This window comes from Ammodytes marinus (genome assembly GCF_949987685.1).
Source record: "Ammodytes marinus genome assembly, chromosome: 5".
Taxonomy (NCBI): domain Eukaryota; kingdom Metazoa; phylum Chordata; class Actinopteri; order Uranoscopiformes; family Ammodytidae; genus Ammodytes; species Ammodytes marinus.
Genome location: NC_137234.1, coordinates 32,385,425 through 32,405,759, shown reverse-complemented (window position 1 = coordinate 32,405,759; position 20,335 = coordinate 32,385,425). Strand labels below are relative to the sequence as shown.

General features: G+C 41.0%; 1 protein-coding gene across 1 annotated transcript in view; it reads right to left on the bottom strand.

Annotated features, from left to right (window-relative positions):
* Positions 1-2,332: 2,332 nt before the first annotated feature.
* cpne2 (copine II) overlaps positions 2,333-20,335 on the bottom strand; it is a gene marked incomplete at both ends in the record, with an annotated part of 32,513 nt that continues 14,510 nt past the window's right edge. The window contains 7 exons of the mRNA XM_080028238.1: positions 2,333-2,440; positions 4,170-4,406; positions 9,205-9,338; positions 12,868-12,919; positions 13,484-13,538; positions 14,081-14,214; positions 20,181-20,240. Coding sequence (XP_079884364.1) covers positions 2,333-2,440; positions 4,170-4,406; positions 9,205-9,338; positions 12,868-12,919; positions 13,484-13,538; positions 14,081-14,214; positions 20,181-20,240 — 780 coding nt within the window. The remainder of the gene's footprint in view (positions 2,441-4,169; positions 4,407-9,204; positions 9,339-12,867; positions 12,920-13,483; positions 13,539-14,080; positions 14,215-20,180; positions 20,241-20,335) is intronic.

Below are 20,335 nucleotides of genomic sequence, written 5' to 3'. Positions count from 1 at the left end.
CACAACAGTTGATTAAGTTGACAGCAAGAACATTTACTTTTACATGCAAAATACCTATTTTGGTGAAAAAAACATGCTTACCACAGCACCATGAGGTCCTCTCTTTCAGGGCCATGGGGAAATGAGAGGGGCTTGAAAACATATATCTCACATGACCAAATTTTTTTTCCGTTGCCTAGATACAGGGGGTGGCTCACATTACCCGATGCCTCAGATTCCCCCGTTCTCCCCTATATCTTTTTTTCAAAGGGCCATATTACATTATATTTTTAAAATCGGCCACGGGCCAATACAAAGCGGGTCGCGGGCCGTAGTTTGGACACCCCTGACATAAACAGAGGACATCTGACATTTTCTTCAGTTTATTAACCTGAGTGTGGACATAGACACAACTTTATAAAATCAATAGCAACACATTTAGTACAAAGATGCACAGTTATACACATAATAGTAGTACACAATTCAGCACTGCATAAAAAGTACATTAAAAACATTTCAGAAACATTGGCTTATCAGAACATGAACGGTGTCATATAAATATACATTCGATATATATGCATATCAGAGACCTTTTTCTGCATCAAACATGAGCCTTAAAGAGCACCTATTATGCTTTTTCAACTTTTATGACCTATAAACGTTGTTATAATGATTTATAGTCACGTTTAACCATACTAAACTGTCAAATAATGACTTACATGCATTTAGACGTATTCCCTGCTGACCGTCTGGGGTGGCTGTGCAGAGCGCTAAACACCAGGAACGCCGGTCGCGATTCACTTGTTAAAATTTCCGGGATTTATCTACGTAGATCAATCTGGATTTTCCATGTATGGTAATGCTGCAACGTGCTCAGGCATGCCCCCACCTGCCTGCTCAAATCTGCCCGTGCGCCGCTGAAAGTCTTCCGGAAGGTAACCAATCACAACGGAGTGGGGTTGACAGGAGGGGGGCGAGAGGGCGGAGAACGACGAAGCCGGGTGTTGACAGATAATGCTGAAATCGCCTAGGTGAGTGGAAGAGTTTCCCAAAAATCTACATAGTTTTTTGTGCTGTGATTCAGGTTGCTCTATAGGTGTCATTAATGAGAAATTAAGACCAGAAAAGTAGTATAATAGGAGATCTTTAAGACTTTTCTGGCTCTGTCTGCACCATGTCACTCTTCTAATACTTCCCTTTCAACAGAATCTCGTTCAAATATTTACAAAATCTAATAAATAGATCATTTGAGAGGAAAAAAATCATGCGTTTTTGACCATTGGCATCAGTTTGTAAACAGTGAGTAGATATTGGCAACATGCGGAATGAACCAAAGTCATTATAAATCAAAAGATTTTGCAACAGCTAGCACAATGACCCCATATTAACAACCTAATGACTTTCCACAGTATCTCACTTCTATCCTGTGTTAGTGCTACAGCTGCCACTAAGGTCTGTCCCTCCTTTTTCTGTCCCTTTTAAAAGATTTTTTTTTTTGGCATTTTTATGCTTTATTGATAGTGTAGAGACAGTTGAAATGGGGCAGAGAGGGGAGTGACATGCAGAGAACGACCGCAGGCTGGAATCAAACCGCTGCTGGCCGAGGCCCATGGGGGGGACGTCCTACCAACTGAGCTAAGGGCGCCCCCCTTTTTCTGTCCTTTTGAATCAAATATACATAGTGAGTTGCCTGACTGGTGTTCTAAACTTCAAATTTAAAAACCTCTGTCCCCCCCTGACAGTGGAGCAGGGGGGGAGGAAATGTACTCTGTTCAGGATCAGTCTATGAGCTCGCCACACAAGAGCACAAAGGGCCTTGATCTGATCCTCTACCTGGGGAGCCACACAACAACGGGAGAGGACTCAACCACTGATATATTTCAGCTTAGGAGGGACTAAGGAACGCCAAGGACTTGCACGAATCACATGGTATCAAGCACAAGACACACACATGCAAAAAGCATCCTGATAAGTCAAGACAAGTTTTCATTTTACCCAAAATATAGGCCAGTGTGTTATCTGCATATTCATATGCATCTTTTGGAGACACCTGCCATCACTGTAGACATTGCAGGTCCTTGACACATTATTATCATAGCTCTGTGTGCTGAAAAGCTTGAAGAAACACAGAATATCACTTCTGATGGATTCACACTGGACATTGACCAAACATTCTCTAACCAGTAAAGACTTTGCAAAAATAATGGCAGGGATGTCTTAATTTCAGATCTTTTTTTTCGTCCACAACTTGACTTTGTTCACAGCTGATATACACACTTTGACTCTGCATTTGTTTGCTCTTTTGTTATTAGCTATTGTACAGCACGCGGGACTCTTGTCTTCGTGGCGTGTCTCACTCTGGTGCGGGCTTGGCTGGCGGTACATTCCGCTGTTTAAAATACTGAGTGACCTGCTGAGGCAGTTCGGCCAGGACCGACTTTGCGAGGGTCTCCTTGGGTGCCTGACAAAGAAAGATAGCAAGAGCCCATTAAAAAAAAGAACGGAACACGGAAACAAAATGAAAGCTACAAAAGGTTAGAACACAGGGGATTGTGGTGTCTTTTGGTCCTGCTTTGAGTGACATTTCTCATTATCATTATTATTTTCTCCGTCTTCCTCTCTATTATGTCTGTTGCTGTCTCTCAACCTCCCACCGACAAACTGGAACCAAGCCAACAAACACTGTCTGTTCTTTTCACCACAAAGGAAGTCAGCTCGCCCACCACCTACCCACACACAGACAATATGTACAAAAATTGACCAAAATTGTCTGCCGCGCACAGCCTACAAATGTGAACCCACTAATTAGCCTGTGTTCACATTAAAACTTTTTAAATGTACTGTTTGTATGCTCATCAACACAGCACACAACACACACAATCACAGTGTCTCTGTCGAGTGTGAGATAAGCAGGCTGCTCTCCTCATCTGGTATACTGTGTGTGTGTGTGTGTGTGTGTGTGTGTGTGTGTGTGTGTGTGTGTGTGTGTGTGTGTGTGTGTGTGTGTGTATAAGAGAGAGAAAGAGCAGCTACAATCTGAGTTCCATCAGGCTGCCATTTGGTAAGACATTCAGGCAGAATGACATCATGTCATTAGGTAGAGCTTGTACCACAGAAGTTGGAGTCAAATCCTTGAGCAAGTTTAAACATTGGCTCAAGGGGCATCTCTGCAACATACAAAACAACGTTGTGGACGCCTGAATAGAAACTCTCTTTTATGGAGAGAATTGTGCATTTTATTGTGAATAGTTCAACCCTGTTCAACTCCGCAGCTTTAAACACAGTTTTTAAACATAGACCTGCAATAACAGATTTTCTCTTCTCACTGGTTTGAAGTGGGCCAGCTTTGGAAAAAAGGTGATACCATGTATTTGCATTTTGAAACAATAGAAGAAAGAATACTTTTTAAACCCAATTTTCTCTATGCCCTTCAAAGGAAGAATAGTTTCAAAGTGCTGCCATGCGATTAAAACAACTTTTGAAGTGATGCAGTGAGTGCAAATTGACTATTAATCTGCAAAAAAACTAAACAATGAATGAATGAATCAGCTACTGTGAAGCTTATGTAAAATTTGAGGAGAGCAATAACCATGTAAGAGAACAAGGATACCTCAGATTGGGCTTTCTCTGTGTCTGTATATGTGTAGTATTGTATACTATTGTGCATTTATGTTTTCCCTACATATGTAGCACAGTGATATAAAATATAAATAAAGCATTTAGAAAGTAAAGACTGAACAACTGATCTGACACCATTCCAAATTCTTAGTTGTGCTCTACAGTAAACCTCAACCCCTTTGAAAATGGAGTCAGTGATTCTGGAGTATGCTTGTTGTCAAAAACACTCTTTGCCAAAATCAGTGAACATCTCACGATTTCCTGCCTGTCCGTACTGCGTGTGCACTGTAAAAAAAAATAGTGTTACTATACAGCCAGGGCTCTGTAAACGGGCATGTCCACGCTACGGTGGGCCCCCTTTGTTTACATAGCAGTTTACAGAGCCTAGGCTGTGTACTAACACCAGATTGTACGCACACACACAGGGCGGATCGTGAGGAGATGATCACTGATTTTGCCAAAAGTGATTTGGACAACACACATGTTCTCCAGAATCGTTTTAATCCACCTTTAAGATCCTCTCTAGCTCTTTGTATATTTTGTTGGAGTACATGCAGGTTCTATGGACTCACGTTACGGAAATCCCTGAAAGGAACAAACTGCACGATGTCCCGCACAGCCTCCTCTCCCGTGTTGGTCCTCAGAACGCTGGCGTCTCCGTCTAAGAACTCCATGGCAACAAAGTCGGCATTGCCCACGCCGATGATGATGATGGACATGGGCAGCTTAGACGCCTGTACTATGGCATGACGCGTTTCGTCCATATCGCTGATCACACCATCCGTTATAATTAGCAAAGTGAAGTACTGCTGCAGAGGGGAAGAGATAGAGGGAGAAAGAAGGAAAAGTAGACGTGAAATCCTATTTTCATGTGATGTCACTGCTCAATCCCAAATCTCCATTTAAGTCATTTGAAGGGCTACAGGACTACGGCTAGGAAAAAGACCAAGACAAAGATGAAATGGGGGGGGGGGGGAAAGTATGTAAAGAAAATGTCAGACAGTGTTAAAAGTCTGGGGACCCTGCACCAATCCTGGCTGAGCAGAGTTTAGAACAGAAAGGTCAACACTATTCTCAAATGCAATTCTCTACTGTATTTTGTTATTTCAAAATAGGACCTACACATTCAGGAGGTTCAGAGAAAGAGAGCAAAAGAGTGCTGACATTCTGTTGCAAAGAGCATTCATAGCGAGAAAGGGGAGAATTTAATGCTTATGCAACTAGTTTTCTTCACCATCTAACTGCACAAACATCAATGATGTCAAAACACACACGCACACAACATGGATACAATGTGTGTCTGTTTTGGAGTCGTACAGAGAAGACTCCAGGAGAGATTGCATCAATGTCCTTTATAACCTTTATCAAACACAAGTTACACATTGTTGTATCTTTCTCTCACACACCTTTTCATGTACAATATATAATATAGAGATGTGTATTATGTTGGATTATATTGTCTGCACTATACACCTGCATGGATATGATTGGAGCCAATAATAGTGAAGCATGGTACAAATGGTTGATGCCCATGAGTCAAATACAAGCCCTTTTGCTGTGCTCGGCCTGAACTCATACTATGCCTTATTATAGTAACAGACACTTTGGGTAAGGAATTGTCCATGTATAACTAATGGTTAGCAAGAATTGTCAGAAAAGGCTCTGCTCTCAAAAAGCCAAGCGTTGTTGAACTTGCTTCATGGTTGTGGCCTGATATAAAAAGAGAGAGACACACACACACACACACACACACACACACACGCACACACAGAACATGGATCAGTTCTGCGCACAAGAACACAAAACGGTTACCCTTTGATAAGAACCGACAACGTGTAGAAACATACTGACTTTACTTGGAACAAAATAACACTACGATACACACACACACACACACACACACACACACACACACACACACACACACACACACACACACACACACACACACACACACACACACACACACACACACACACACACACACACACACACACACACACACACACACACACACACACACACACACAGGGAGGGCTCTGAAGCCTGTCTCTTTAATGTGCTAACAGCAGCGCTCATTAGAGAATCATTATTACACAGACAGACAGGTTCGCTCACACACTGGGGCCCGCCAAAACTGCACTGGCCCTGCAGCCTGTGTGTCACATTAGCAGGAGTGTGTTCGTACACAGTCTGCAGTCACAGGTCCTCTCATTATCCAAAGGAACAGGGATTAAGGCAGAGCAGCAGCCAATTTGTGCAGCCTACAATCTACCCACCCACCCACCCACCTAGCTACCCGACCGCACACACACACACACACACACACACACACACACACACACACACACACACACACACACACACACACACACACACACACACACACTTCGGCTGCGCGGCTGTCACATCTCATTGTCTGTTACTCCCTTCCTATGTTCCTCCCCTGTTTGAACTCACTGTAATATAGAAAAATAAAGGGTCTACATACAATCATTCCCTCACAGAAACAAAAGGATTCTGGCACACAACACACAGACCAGAACAACCCTTTGTGTATTTTGCTCATGTATTTGGTCTCCACAGGGTGACAGGGTTGTAATTAAGGAGAAAAAACACTGTGGGAGCAAAATGGTACCTAGCTACTACATGCTCTTGAGAATTAGGCAGGAGATGGGCCACTTGATATATATAAGAGAGTGAGGGAGGGGGGGGGGGGTGTGCTGGGAGTTGAATACTTCTCAACTCCCCAGTAACAGATATAGAGCGAGCAATGACTACATACAGTATATGTTTGGGATTTGAACAGTCTCTAAGAAAAAGTGTGGTGGACAGGTAATGGTGAAATGGTGAAACTACAGCGAAAGCTGCCGGTATGAAGTCAATATGACTCTCAGCAGAGTATTTCTCTATCAGTTAAAGCAGAGAGACCCGAGAGAGACGCGCGGCTCTCAGAAAAAAATAGGCGAGCTGCAGACGTGCCTCCGACGTGCATCAGCAGTGCGTCTGAGGTTGGATGTGTGCCCGCTCTAGGTTGATTACACGGTCAGTGACAAAAAGTCAGACGCAGACGCGAGGTAGACGCGCAGTAGAGGTAGGATGTGTGTGGGGGCCGTAAAACCTGATAATAACAATTCCTCAGTAAGAAATACTAAGAATAAAAACAATGTGCATTTGTACATTGGAGTTCAAATGATCTTATTATAACTCATTCCAATTATCTTATAACTCTCTATCCTTCCCTTTACTGTTAATGTGTGAAATGCCTGGCCAGCTGAAAAGAGGTGTGATGTGAACAAGTTGTCACTCCAGTCTGTCACTCTCATCCCTGATCGTGCACACACACACACACACACACACACACACACACACACACACACACACACACACACACACACACACACCTGTTTGTCCGGTTGGCTGTCAAGCTGCTAAGAGTCTACATTAATAATGAATCTGAACTGACCTGACAGGCATTCACTACTGACTGCTCTTCTACTCCTGGTGACTACATACTTTAGTGCTAGGTGTTTATGTTTTCTCAGTGGAATTTGCCTTGTTGTGATAATGAGGACCAATACAATCACACCTTTGTCCATGGGTATTTGCACTAAAGCTAAAAGGATTACAGAGACTGAGAGGTAGACAGTGGCTCAGAGGACAATGTATACATTACATGTACATTAGCTCCTAGTATATATAACCAGTCATAATATAGAGGGCAGGAACAGAAAGCTCAAGGGGAATGGTTCAGTGGAGTGGGAGTATAGATAATTGAAATCTCCTACAACTTATTTAAACCTGGCACCAGACAGGGTGAGGGTAAGAAGAAGTAGGTGTTTTATAAGCAGACTAAAGAGAGGATACTAGTGGAGGGTGAGTAAACCTAAAGAGCTGTTTGACTGTACTGAGAAAGGTAAAGAATCTTGTGAGGAGCATACAGTAAGTGAGCTGTCAAATCGCTGTCTGCAGAGTAAAAGAGCAATAGTCTCTGAGGAGCAAAGGCAGAACAAACCTGATAAGAAACAGAAGCAAAGACATACATACATTTATATGAAAATGATTTGGGGAAACCATACTTTTTTCCCCTCACTTATCATAGCCAAATTGCACTCCCACAGCAAATGTGTAGCACTATGTATTTGTTAATGATACTCAAATCAAAACTGAGTGCAAAAGCCCCTACCATTAATGAAGGTGTTTTTTCCTGTACCTTTGATGCTGCCTGACATCCCCATCCCCACAGCTGTGGCTAAAAACAGTAAAACAGAACAAACCAAAACGATTCTTTTAAATCTAGGAAACGTGTCAAACAAAACTAAAAGAGTTGAAATGTATGGCAGTGATGGTGCCTGCTCCAACTCAAGGAATGCAGATGGTGGAGGATGGTACAGGCCGGGTACTAGAGAGAGACACTGGGCCACCAAACAACTTGACCCTTTGTACAGCTGACTGCAGCATAAAGCCATGGCTGATTTCAGTTTAGTCTAATCTACAGTAACTTCAAATTTCGACTTTATGAATGACCCCCAAAAAATGTGATTGACTGCAATTTGCCTATCGCTCCGAGACTTTAAGTTAAAGACGTATACATAACCTACCCGCTTCAATGAACCCACTCCCAGCTAAACAAAGCAGGCAGCTCTTGTACGGATAATGTTCTTTGATCTTTTTCCAGTGCCTTTAGCAAGATCCAGCCTGAACTGCTGTGTAAAAAGCTCATTACACACAACAGACTGGACTGGAAATGTAACATGGAGGCTGCTGTCTGTAGGAAAAAGGTCAGAGGAGACTACTTTGTGATGAAGCTTTAGATACCTCAATGTGTGCGTCAAGGTGCCTTTATTCTACAGGTCTGTTTTGGCAAGTGCAATTTTTCTTTGCAGCCATCTGTTGGTGCAGCAGCATCTGAGCCAGCAAATCTAAGAGACTAATTTAAATTGTTTTAATTTTCTGAGTAAATAAAATGTGCATGCTTAATTATCATTGAATTTTGGGAAGAAGTGTTCTTTGGACCGGTGTACATTATGACGAACTCTGATTTGTCTCTATCGCAGTTCCTCCACACACATCTTCTGCACAGGACCCAGATTCTCTCTCTTTCTCTCTCTCTCTATCTAAAGCCCAGGTCAAATAAAGAACCAAATCAAAGAATGAATTCCTATTAGCATAAACTCTACTTGACCTTTGCCCTTTTGCCGCCCACATGCCAAATCAATAAGCAGATCACCACGCTTCCCAGAGGCTTCCTGTGGAATTAGGTCAGTTTCTCAATGAATCCTGATAAAGTTCGGATTCTGTGCCATGTCCTCCAATTATTCTTAAATGACATTATGTGGCTGTGGTTAGGCAAGGTGGATTTGCAGTGGTTAAGGTTAGGGGTCATCGGCTGTGTCTGGTAAGGCACAACTACTCCAGTGACATATTCTACCTCGAAACCAGAAGAAGTTTGACAAATGAGAAATGAATAAAGAGAAAGAAGATCTCAGTTGAAAAATGGAATACAATCTGCAAATTTGCAAAATGCTTTACACACTGTATTACTGTGCTATCTTTCTTGTGTCCAATAAACATGTTTAACCAAAGATAGAAGTTATTGTCACCTACCGCTGCTCTCTCTTGTTGAAGTGCCTGGGCAGCAAAACGTGCTACATGGTTGATGATTGGAGAAAAGTTTGTCGGGCCGTAGAAACGAATGTGAGGGAGACAGGCAGAGTAGGCCTTGGCAATGCCCTCCACACCTACACACACAGAAAGACAGGGCAAAATCATTTCAATTCCAACGCACCCTCAATTTAAGGATGGTCAGGAAATGGTCTGTGCTGAAAACTAGCCTCATGCCCAAATTACTCATACTGCATTGAAAGTAGTGAATATTGCACTGTATAAAAATGTTTTATAAAGCAGTTGATTTAAAGAGGTAACTCACCTTCTCATCTTAAAAGGACAGGGCCTTTGTAAAGGCAGATGTTTAAAGAACGACAAGCTGTACATCTATTTCTGAAGAAGCACACAGAAGTGTATATAATGTTCTTATTTAGCATAACATTCTGCCTCTCTCAGGCTGAAATATGTGTTAAGTAATATTATTCAGGGTCTCACAGTTGTGCTCTCAGCAGTTGGTTGCTATTTGCTGATAGATCTGAATGTATCATGTTAAGATACGTCTTTACTTTAGGGATCAGTAAAACAAGGTGCAATATACTGATGATTTACAAATGTGTTCAAACTTAAAGATACGATGGTGAGAAAATGTGTATTAAAGCTCACATATTATACACTTTTCTGTCAATATTATATGGTCTTAGAGGTCCCCTAATACGTTTTTCTTTAGTTGTTTGCTGAAAAAACCGTTCAGATAATTTATTGTAGTATGCCTCTATACCCTGATGTTCAGCTAATCTCACGATGGCCTATTTTTTAAACCAAGCTGCAGCTCCCCTCGTAAATATACAATCTTTGAGCTGCCCCCGCCCCTCTCTGGAAGCGACAGGTCCATAGCCTGTAGTAGTAGCCTGTCCACAGTGCCTGTACTGAATTAGTTCGCACGGAAGCTAACGGCTAAAATTATCACGAAAATCAGTGAAAAAAATGAGCTTCAAAGTTAAACTTAAACTCTATTGCCTTCCTATGCTTTGTCTGGCTAAAAACGAGGCATTTTCAGACTGCTGTGGAGAATATAAAGAGCTTGTTATGGGCAAAATATCAATGCTTTTCCCGAAGCTAGCTCGGAAGCTAACGGCTAAAAATATCACGAAAATCAGTGAAAGAATTAGCTTCAAAGCTAGACTTCGACTCTATTACCTTCCTATGCTTTGTCTTGCTAAAAACGAGGCTTTGTCAGACTGCTGTGGGGAATATAAACAGCGTGTTATGAGCAAAAGCTGGTTGCTTGTCCCAAAGCTAATAGCTATACACCAGGCAGTCAAAAATACCAATAAAAACAATTATTTTAGTTTCACCGTTTAAAAAAAAAAAGCACAAGTAACTTCCTATCCGTTGTGTTATTAAAAACGAGGCATTAATAGACTGCTGTGGTTAAGATAAATGAGTGGAGTATGAGCAAAAGCATTCTGTGTTGGTGTATGTAACATTCAGGCTGTACTATGGGCATCTTGTCGCTTAGCGGGGAAAGCAACATGGCTGTCGCTCGGAACATTTTCGGGGCCGTGGACCAATAAGAAATGGGGGGGGTGGGGTTATCATACGGTGGACGTTTCTGGTTACTAATGTGGGGGGAAGCATGGACATATAAAGAAAATATGGGGATGTGGCTGTGCAGTTTATGACGTCATAAACCGCAAGAATTCTGACTCGAGTATATTGGGGGGGAGAGGTGGGGGTTTCAGAAAGGGGGAGAGTGAGAAAAGGAGAGATTGTTATTTTTTTTAATATTTTGGCAGTCTCTAGGCACACCGTGGACCCATGGATATGTTAGAACACATTTAAAAAGTGCATTTAGCATAACGGCCTCCACACACATCCTACCTCTACTGCGCGTCTACCTCGCGTCTGACTTTTTGTCACTGACCGTGTAATCAACCTAGCTGCTGAGACGTTCCATGTGTGTCCGAGAAAAGTCCGAGAGACGCAGCAGTAAGGTAAGGCGACGCGCTCCAGAGGTAGACGCAGGATGTGTGCAGAGACCGTAATATGTGACCTTTAATGAGGAGAGACATTTTGACCCAGCACTCAAGTCTACAGAAGACAAAGGGTCTTTTGCCATGCTAACAGCTCTGGATATACAGTATGCTCAGAGAGGGTGATATCAATGGATATTTGTAAAGATGTTCATTCTGCCAGATCATGAACATCACTCAGTGACTGACTGGTTGGGATCCCTTCACTTTTTTTTTTTTTTAAGATTATTTTTTGGAATTTGTTCTCTTATTAGACAGATTTGGAGAGACAGAGATGAAATGGGACAAAGAGGGGAAGACATGCAGAGAACTAATCGGGTCGGACTCAAAACCGGGTCAGCTGCGAGGCCTGGACCTTTACACAATTGGTAAATAAACTTGAATGCACTTATTCGGATCAGTCACTGGTCAACATTGTCAGTTGCAACTGTTTGGTGTCATATTATGCACTGTGTAGGTGAAGTGTGAGCGGGTTATTTACTCAAGTAAGCAGCAGCTGCTGTCACATGATCTGGAGATGGCTCTTTTTCATGAGCTTTTTTATGTGTGTCCTGCCTTTTAGTTACTCTGAAGAATGCTTATATTACTGCAGTGATTTTTTTTATCAACTTCCATGTAGTAATCTATTTATTTCCACAAAGTCACAAGTGCATTTGAGCATAACTGTTATATTTGAATGTTTTCAGGGCAATGGGACTATATTCAACTGTTTCTGAATGTAACTTTTATTAATTTTTTATTTCTCAAGCAGTTGTGGTCACTTTTTTGCTATTGCAAAGTTTGCTAGTTATATTTAAATATGAGCCTGACAGTACATTTGTAGATAAATAATATCTTCATAGGGAAATAAAGAGCTTAGCAACCCCTATCTGTGACTGACTGCAGCTTGCTGGCACAAAATGCGGGTCCAGGCCACAAAGAAGACATCAACCATTAAGTATAGATAGGCGACAGTGCCCTCAGCTGATGCTATTATAAATGGAATAGAGTTGTAAACAGAAAATAAGTCAAGGGATAAAGTCTAGTTTCTCTGTATTAATATCACATAATGCTGCAATAGGCTTTACTGGCTCACATCAGCAATATGTTCCGCCCCAACTCAAGTTTCTACAAAGACCAAGATAACCTTGGTAATCATTCCGTATACATTTTGATGTATTTTGTATTAGTTGGTGTAACTCTTTTACCATAGGTTAAGTAGCTTTACTGGTCAATTAACACAAGGCAGATACTGTATTCACAAAGTGCACTCACATCACGCTATATTGAAATGTGTCTTTTTGTATATCCCCTCTCACAGCACACTCCAGAGGGGGCCCTTTAGATAGTGTTTACCTATTTGGACAAAGAATGTAAGGCGCTCTTGTGATACGTATTTATGTAATTCTATACTTTACAAGCTAGGTCCGCCTCTGTCTCGGGGCAGATTTTGAGTCGTACGTTGTTTTTAACCTTGAGCGTGATTATGTGTAAATAAACCAGCCTTATTGATTCACCTTCACCGGATCCTTAGAACAAATATTTTCCTCAGAGTAAGCCTTCACGGATAAAAACATAAATTGAAGCATTCATGTACAAATGTGAACAGTTCAAGCAGGGTCATCGAGGCGACTGCTGCACAATTAATCACCTGAACAAAAGGGGTTGGTGGGGTCAAAGTTGATGGCAAATTCGTGCGACACCTGAGCAGAAAAGAAACACAGTCAATAAAGTTAATATTCATTCTTCAATACAGTGTAAAATATAGTTGAGAAATACTGTCTGTAACTCACACTCTCCCTCCCGCCATTTCTCTCTCTGTGTACTGCTTTTTCTCTTTTGTCCTTTTCATCAGCTCAGTGCCATGGCAACACAGATGGTTTGACAGTTGCGTAATCATGTGAATATGCATGTATAATGCTTACAGTTGTATATGTGTGTGTGTGTGTGTGTGTGTGTGTTTGTAAAATGCATGTACGTTGTATAATATTTGCTCCCATTAACTGTAACTTTGCAAATGGCAACATCCTCTTATCTCTCTCACACAAACATACATACATGTACCACATACTGTTTATATCTGGCTACAGCAAGCATGTGCATGAGCACACACAAACACACACACACACACACACACACACACACACACACACACACACACACACACACACACACACACACACACACACACACACACACACACACACACACACACACACATACACAATACCAATAACAATGCCAACACATTAAAAACACACACATACCTTCCAGTCGGGTGGGAGTTGGGCTCCAAATCCCAGAGCAGGAAACATTTTGTCGCTGAGAAGGAAACCATGACAACAGATTAGAACCTCTCTTTCTTTTCTGTTTTCCAACCAAATTCAACAAGATGGATTTAGACAGCAGAATAAATCCTGTTACCTTTTTTCACAAAGTATACCCATTCAAAAACATTTAGAGAACAGCAAGTAGTATAGAGCTTAAAGGAAGCATTATTGTAAAATGGCCTCTGACTTCAGAGATGAAACACATTTTTTCAGGATAGCAGATACACAAACAAATCTGAGGTATTGTATATTGATTTTACAGTGACATTTAGGGTGTTTCCACTATGGTTTCCACACAGGTCAATTTCATGTGTTCAGTTAATGTGATATTAGCACTTAGAAAAACAAACATTATAATATCAACCAACCTCACTCATCTCTTAGTATTGTGTACGATTACTCCCCTCCCCCGAAAAATGCAGATAACAACATTCGACCATCTAAGACGAACCTTTACCACTAGGTTGAGATAGCATGTAATCCTAACTGATTATAAACACTCCAGAAACCATGAAGTCTGCCTTAGATACTCACGTATCATAGTCTTGTATGATTTGTCCCACAGCTAAAATGGCAGCGAGATACTCGTTGCTGCCCAATGGGTTGATGTAGTGGAGGGAGGACGGCTCTCGAGGGTTTCCGTTAGATGCTGTGAAGTCTATCCCAACCTACGGAAATATAGATAAATAATGGATTTGAGGACATAAATATATATAAATATAAATATAAAATATTAATATAATTGTTGCCTCTTTCTTTTATTACTAATATTTAGACAAACACGAACACAGAGACACCTTGAACACGTGTACACAAAATACAAAGGCAGACACACAGCCTAACATAATACAACATCAACAATGACAAACTTTTCCTCAAGCGGTGTACAGCCGTATGTATGCAGACAAAAACCCGACCCAGAAACTCCACTGCCTTGGATATGGCTTTAAATCAGCTGGTTCTGTCTCTGTTTGATTGGAGCTTTATTACTGTAAAGAACCGTTTTCTGGTTGAACAGGGACACAGACAGAGAGAAAAACGGGCAAATGAGGTAAAGAATAAAGAGCAACAGGAGTGATGGATACAGAGATGCAGGGTGACAGATTTAGGTTGCTGTTCTGTATTTTCTATCTGTGTGAGCATGTGTGTTAGTCCTGCTATGACATGTGTGTGAAGAAAGAAAGACCCATATAGAATACTACTCTTGCCTCAAGGTGCTAAGTGAACTAATAATTCCCCTCTAGTCACAGCTAGAGTCTGGACATGAAACCGCTAAACAGCTGAGAGATGTATTTCTGTAATCATTTGTCAGTTTATCAAACCAAAGCATTGTAAAATACAAATATATATTTCAGTGGAACCTCAGAAGTTAAATAGAGCTACAATGATTGGTGGATTATTTAGTTTATCAAAAGAAAATTGGCAAACACAGCAACTATTTTGAAAAGTGATTCATTATTTAGGTAATTTTTTTAAGCACAAACTACCAAACAGTTGATGGCTCAAGGTTCTCAAATGTGATAATTTGCTGCTTTTCTATGATGATAAATAGTAGATTATATATGTTGGCGGTTAGGACTGTTGGTCGACAAAAAAACACATAATGCTTATGCTTTGGCATAGTGTGTATGATAGTGAATTTTGCTGTTTTCAAAACATGTACAAACCAAGCGATTCATTGATAAATCAAGAAAAATGATTGGAAGATGAATAGGTAATCTCTATTTGTACAGTATCTACACCCAACATAGGAACAGCTTCCTTCTATGGGCTCTTTGTAACAGCAACATTATAGACTGGAAACATTACATTTCACTGGCTCCAATGGACTCTAGCCAAGCTTCAGGCTAGGAAGAAAATCAAATTTGGTCCAGATCAGTTGTTGTTTGATGTGCTGTTTGAGGGGGGCTTATATCGCCTGCGAGTTCCTTTTCAGATGAATAATTTTGCCATTGGAGAATGAGGTGTATTTTCTAGCAGTTCGATTTTATTTTGTACAGTTCCTCATCCATTATAAACTGAAGTTAATTTGCTTTTATATTACTGGAGGAGACATGTTGAGAATACAACTCTGTCTGCCTCTTTCAGACATCTGCAGCTCTATGAAAGCACAACACAAATGTAGCCAGTATGTCTCTTCAGCACCATCTGTTTTCCCTGAGGGTTTGCAAAAAAACCTCGCTTTGCCTGTCTGTGCTGTGACCGTGAGTCAAACCCACTAGGACCCCAGAAGTCTCCGGGTCCGACTACACCGAGCAAAGCCTCCAGCCCCACACCACACCCGCCTTCTGCTAGAATGAACACTACTCCAAATGATTTACAGTCCTGTCTTTCCTAGGCCTATTTGGTCTGCTGATGATGACATTGATATTTTACAATGTTTGATTACAATTTGCTACGTTATACAGTTAAGTTGTTCATTATAACATACGAGGACGTTTTTGTACTATTACAGCATTTTTTCCACATATGCCCCCCCCCCCCACCCCCCCCCGCCCCCCCCAGGTGACAAACATTTTCAGTGTGATGGCTATAAATTCAATGTCAGTGGGAGAAGAGACAATTCTATTTCCAACTTACTCCTGGCCCCAAGCTTTTAGTAATTGCTAATAACACAGGAGTGGACTAAGCACGACATGACAAACACACATTTGCAACAAGCAAGTGCACAGCATTCAAATGAATCAGGGGCAACAGAGCTGCATCTCATTACTCTAATCTTCGGAGCAGCAATGTGGCAGAGAACAACTGTGACTGTGATAAATTAGAGATTCTGCAACTGACAAATTGCTGTCATTTAATTGACACACTGACAATCACAATCACATTGGAGTTTTCGCAGCTGTGCCTTCTCAGGTACAGGCCAACTCTCAAGCCAGGACCTCTCAGACTCACTCACAGCCAGAGAGATGGATGGAGGGGCATTGAATGGATGAGTGTGTGTGAATAGATTCTGGACGTATTCTCACTCTGAGGTGTGACAACCAGTAGCTGCTGTCCACCGCCAGACTCTGTGCCTGTGCATGGGTTTGATTTTTGCTCAGGAACTTAGAATAAATGATTTACAGCAGGCAGACTGGAACATTAATGAACAGGACTTAATCAAAGTTTACAGTTTGCTACACCATCGTCTTATGAGCATTATTAATCTTACATAGTCACATACATTACATCCTCCCTTCCTAACCCAAGGGCATTGCTTGCACGCCCTTGGGCATTGGTTTCATAAAAACACTACTGCTTTTGTCCAAAGGTACCACTAAAATCAACAAAAGCTGAAAGCTCCACGTATCTACTTTAAAACATATGCATACAGGCCTAAGTAGTCCCGAATAATACATTGGTGGATAGTTGTGAGGATGTGCGACATGTGTCATGGTGATAGGATGTATATTTTGAATAAAAAAATTACAATTTTGTGATGTGGTTGGATTAGACACCGCATGTAATGATGAATCAATCCTAAAGGGGACTTTTCTACCTCAACTGTGAATAAAATCTGGAAGCAAGTACTGTCAGGTCAATCAATCAATCAATCAATTGTAACATCACTGAGTAAAATAGTAAGGCCCGGGGTTAGACTGATAAAATAATATAATATCCAATCAAACAATGTTATGGATTGCGGTGTAGAGCAGTCAGAATGTGAAAAACAAACTAACAGCGATGTGTCTTAATTGATAGTGTCTGTATCAACATCTTGAGCCGTGAAGACGCTTGCCAGTACACTCATTCATGGAAAGTCAAACCCACAGGGACACGAGTACTATGCTCTACACATCTCAGAATGATATCAGACATAAGATATAAATAACAACAGTGTAACTCGGTTGAAAAAATAGTATTTCACAAGCAGCCCGTCAGCCATAGCAGGCTGTCTATTTGAGTTGGAGTGTTGCTCTCTCTTCCAGCACACACATCCCCGAGGAGACTTTCCCATCCTGAAGATTAGGATTAGAGCCAAACTAAGTCTGATTGAACACCGCTGCTTTTTCTGCATGTGTGTGTGTGTGTGTGTGTGTGTGTGTGTGTGTGTGTGTGTGTTTGTACAACACTGCTTCTCACTGTGCCTCTTTATGTACAAATCTGTGCATATGCGTTAGTGGCAGTGTAAACGTGAGGAGGAGATGTCCTCAGCGATTGAGCGTCTTTGTGAGATTAGTTGTGCTTCTGCATGTCTACATCAGTCAGTGTGTATGATGACATTGTGGTGTCTGATACAATGTTGTTTTTTGTGTGTGATAGCAGGGGAGAGGGTGACAAGGATCATGCAGTATATGTTTGTGCTCACATGGGTTTATGTAAATGAGTTTGTAAGCGAGAGAGAGGGTGTACAGTATCTTAGTTAAGACCGTATTAGGTGTGTGTGTGTGTGTGTGTGTGTGTGTGTGTGTGTGTGTGTGTGTGTGTGTGTGTGTGTGTGTGTGCATCAGTGACATAGCTGCAGGTCTGTGACAAAAGGCAAAAGATTATGAGGGAGCAGCGAGGATTTTAGAGTTTTCATTCCGCCTTACATTTTTATCATCTCACCACCACTAGAACAGGCTAATGTTGCCATTGTAAACAAGCGGACAATTCAGTGACTTGAATGAAGAAATGTTTAAATATTGATCCCTGAAGCTAGTTTGTCCTAGTATTATGAGCATGAGTTATATCTAAATGCTATTGTTTATGTCATATTAAAAACAAATGTTTCTTTACACATCCAGCAGCTACCATATAACATTATTTAGCATTTATTATAGAGACGTGTTTCTGGCTGCCTGATGAAAATAGGTCCATTACACATTAAGTTCTCATTATGTAGCTGCTAAATACTCCATTATGTTCACCAGCTAGTCGCTAGCTGTGTCAGCAGAGCAGATAGTGTGCAGTGGGGTATAAGAGCTTTTTCACCAAAAATAGCTGCTTTCTGTGTCAGGAAAAAAAACTGAGAAAAGCTTCGGATTCAGGTGATAAATTCTCTGCAGTTTCATCACTATGAGTGGCCCGTTTTTATATAGTTGCATTCTTTTCAAGATGTCTTTTGATGGTCTTTTTTTTAAATTAGAACTTTCTGATGTGTTAGCTATCCAAGGTGGCTTGTATAATAGAGTGTAAATGTTACTCTGAATTCTGACAGCATCGAGGATCCAATACAATGTTTTGTAATGACACAAACTAATGTAGATTATTGGTTAAATTATTTGTATTTCATTTGTGTCACTAATTTGAAACCCTAACCCAAAAATAACAGTCAATTCACATACAAATTATAACAATCGACAATTAATAAATAGGCCTGATGCAATTTAATTTGAACTGTTTTGTAAATGCTCAACATAATTATTGTCAGTTTTTGGAAGTGGACATTTTTTACTGTTCATGACCCAAAAGGGTAGTATAATAAAGTGATACCTGAGGGTTAAGAAAATGTATAAAAGAAGGTTTGATCCCTGTATTAATATTTGGTCGCAGGCTTTACTAAATCTCTCATTTCAAAAATTAACAATCAAAATCAAATAAAAAAACTCTACTCCAATACATTCTTAAAGAACAAATGCAATGATTATCGACAAATCTCTAAATAATAGGAGGTGCACAAGTGTCTCATGTCAGAACACATGCCACAAAACTGAGCAAATAACAAACAACACTATCTGTGCCCTGCTACTCCTGGAGCCTGGTTCTAGCTCACAAAGCTGGGAAATTGTTGGAGAGGTACATGAAAGTACTTAAAAGGAAGGGACACTGTGTGTGTGTGTGTGTGTGTGTGTGTGTGTGTGTGTGTGTGTGTGTGTGTGTGTGTGTGCGCGTGTGTGTGTGTGTGTGTGTGTGTGTGTGTGTTTGTGTGTGTGTGTGTGTGTGTATGCGTTTGTGTGTGTGCATATGTAGAGTTGGCACAGAGTGTACTGTATATGCGCAGTAGGGGTGTCTTTTTGTTCACATGGTGTGCATGTGTTTCAGAATTTCTGTACATTTGTGTGTCAGAATGTATGAGTTATAGTGACAGTGATCCAGTCGTAATGGTCTTGAGGTTTTATCAGCAGGACTGTTGTATTCGTTGGACAGAACCCCCACCCTCCCGATAATAGTAAAAACCCAATGTGTGTGAGATTGGCTATTACAAAACCATACACCCTCTCTCTCTCTCTCTCTCTCTCTCTCTCTCTCTCTCTCTCTCTCTTCACACTCACTCACTTACACAAAAAGGTGTGACATCACCAGGGAAACACAAGAGTTTCTCATCACAAGAGACCAAACTAGACTAGGACCATGTTCTGCATCCCTTCCTCCCTCTGGTAAAACACCTATCTCTCTATCTCTTTCTATTTCCATCTCCAATCTTACACTCACTTCCTATTGTCATCATTTCAAAAATGTGAATTTATTGTATTCACTCGTTCTGCCCTCAAGCCTTCACAAATAAACAAAGCTGGTGTTTCAAAAAACCCATTACTCTCCTCTACCCCCATTCATCGTCTCTCAGCTCCTTCTCCCTCACACCTTCTGTATGCAAATGATGGTGATCCCACCGTAACCCTGGGAGATGGAGAAAAGCTAATCTAAATGTTTTCCATCGCTTTACCAGAGCAGAACACAGCACATCATTGCAAAAGGAAAGGAAAAACAGGCATGCTTATAACATACTCACTGTAAACATGATCTGGCATCCTCCCAATATGTAGTCCAGAAAAGTGTAGTCCCTTGTAATCTAGGGGCAGATGAGAAACAGGGCAATGAAATTATAGATTAATAGTGAAGGAAAATAATTTCAGATAGCAAAAAATGAGGAGGGTATTGACTATT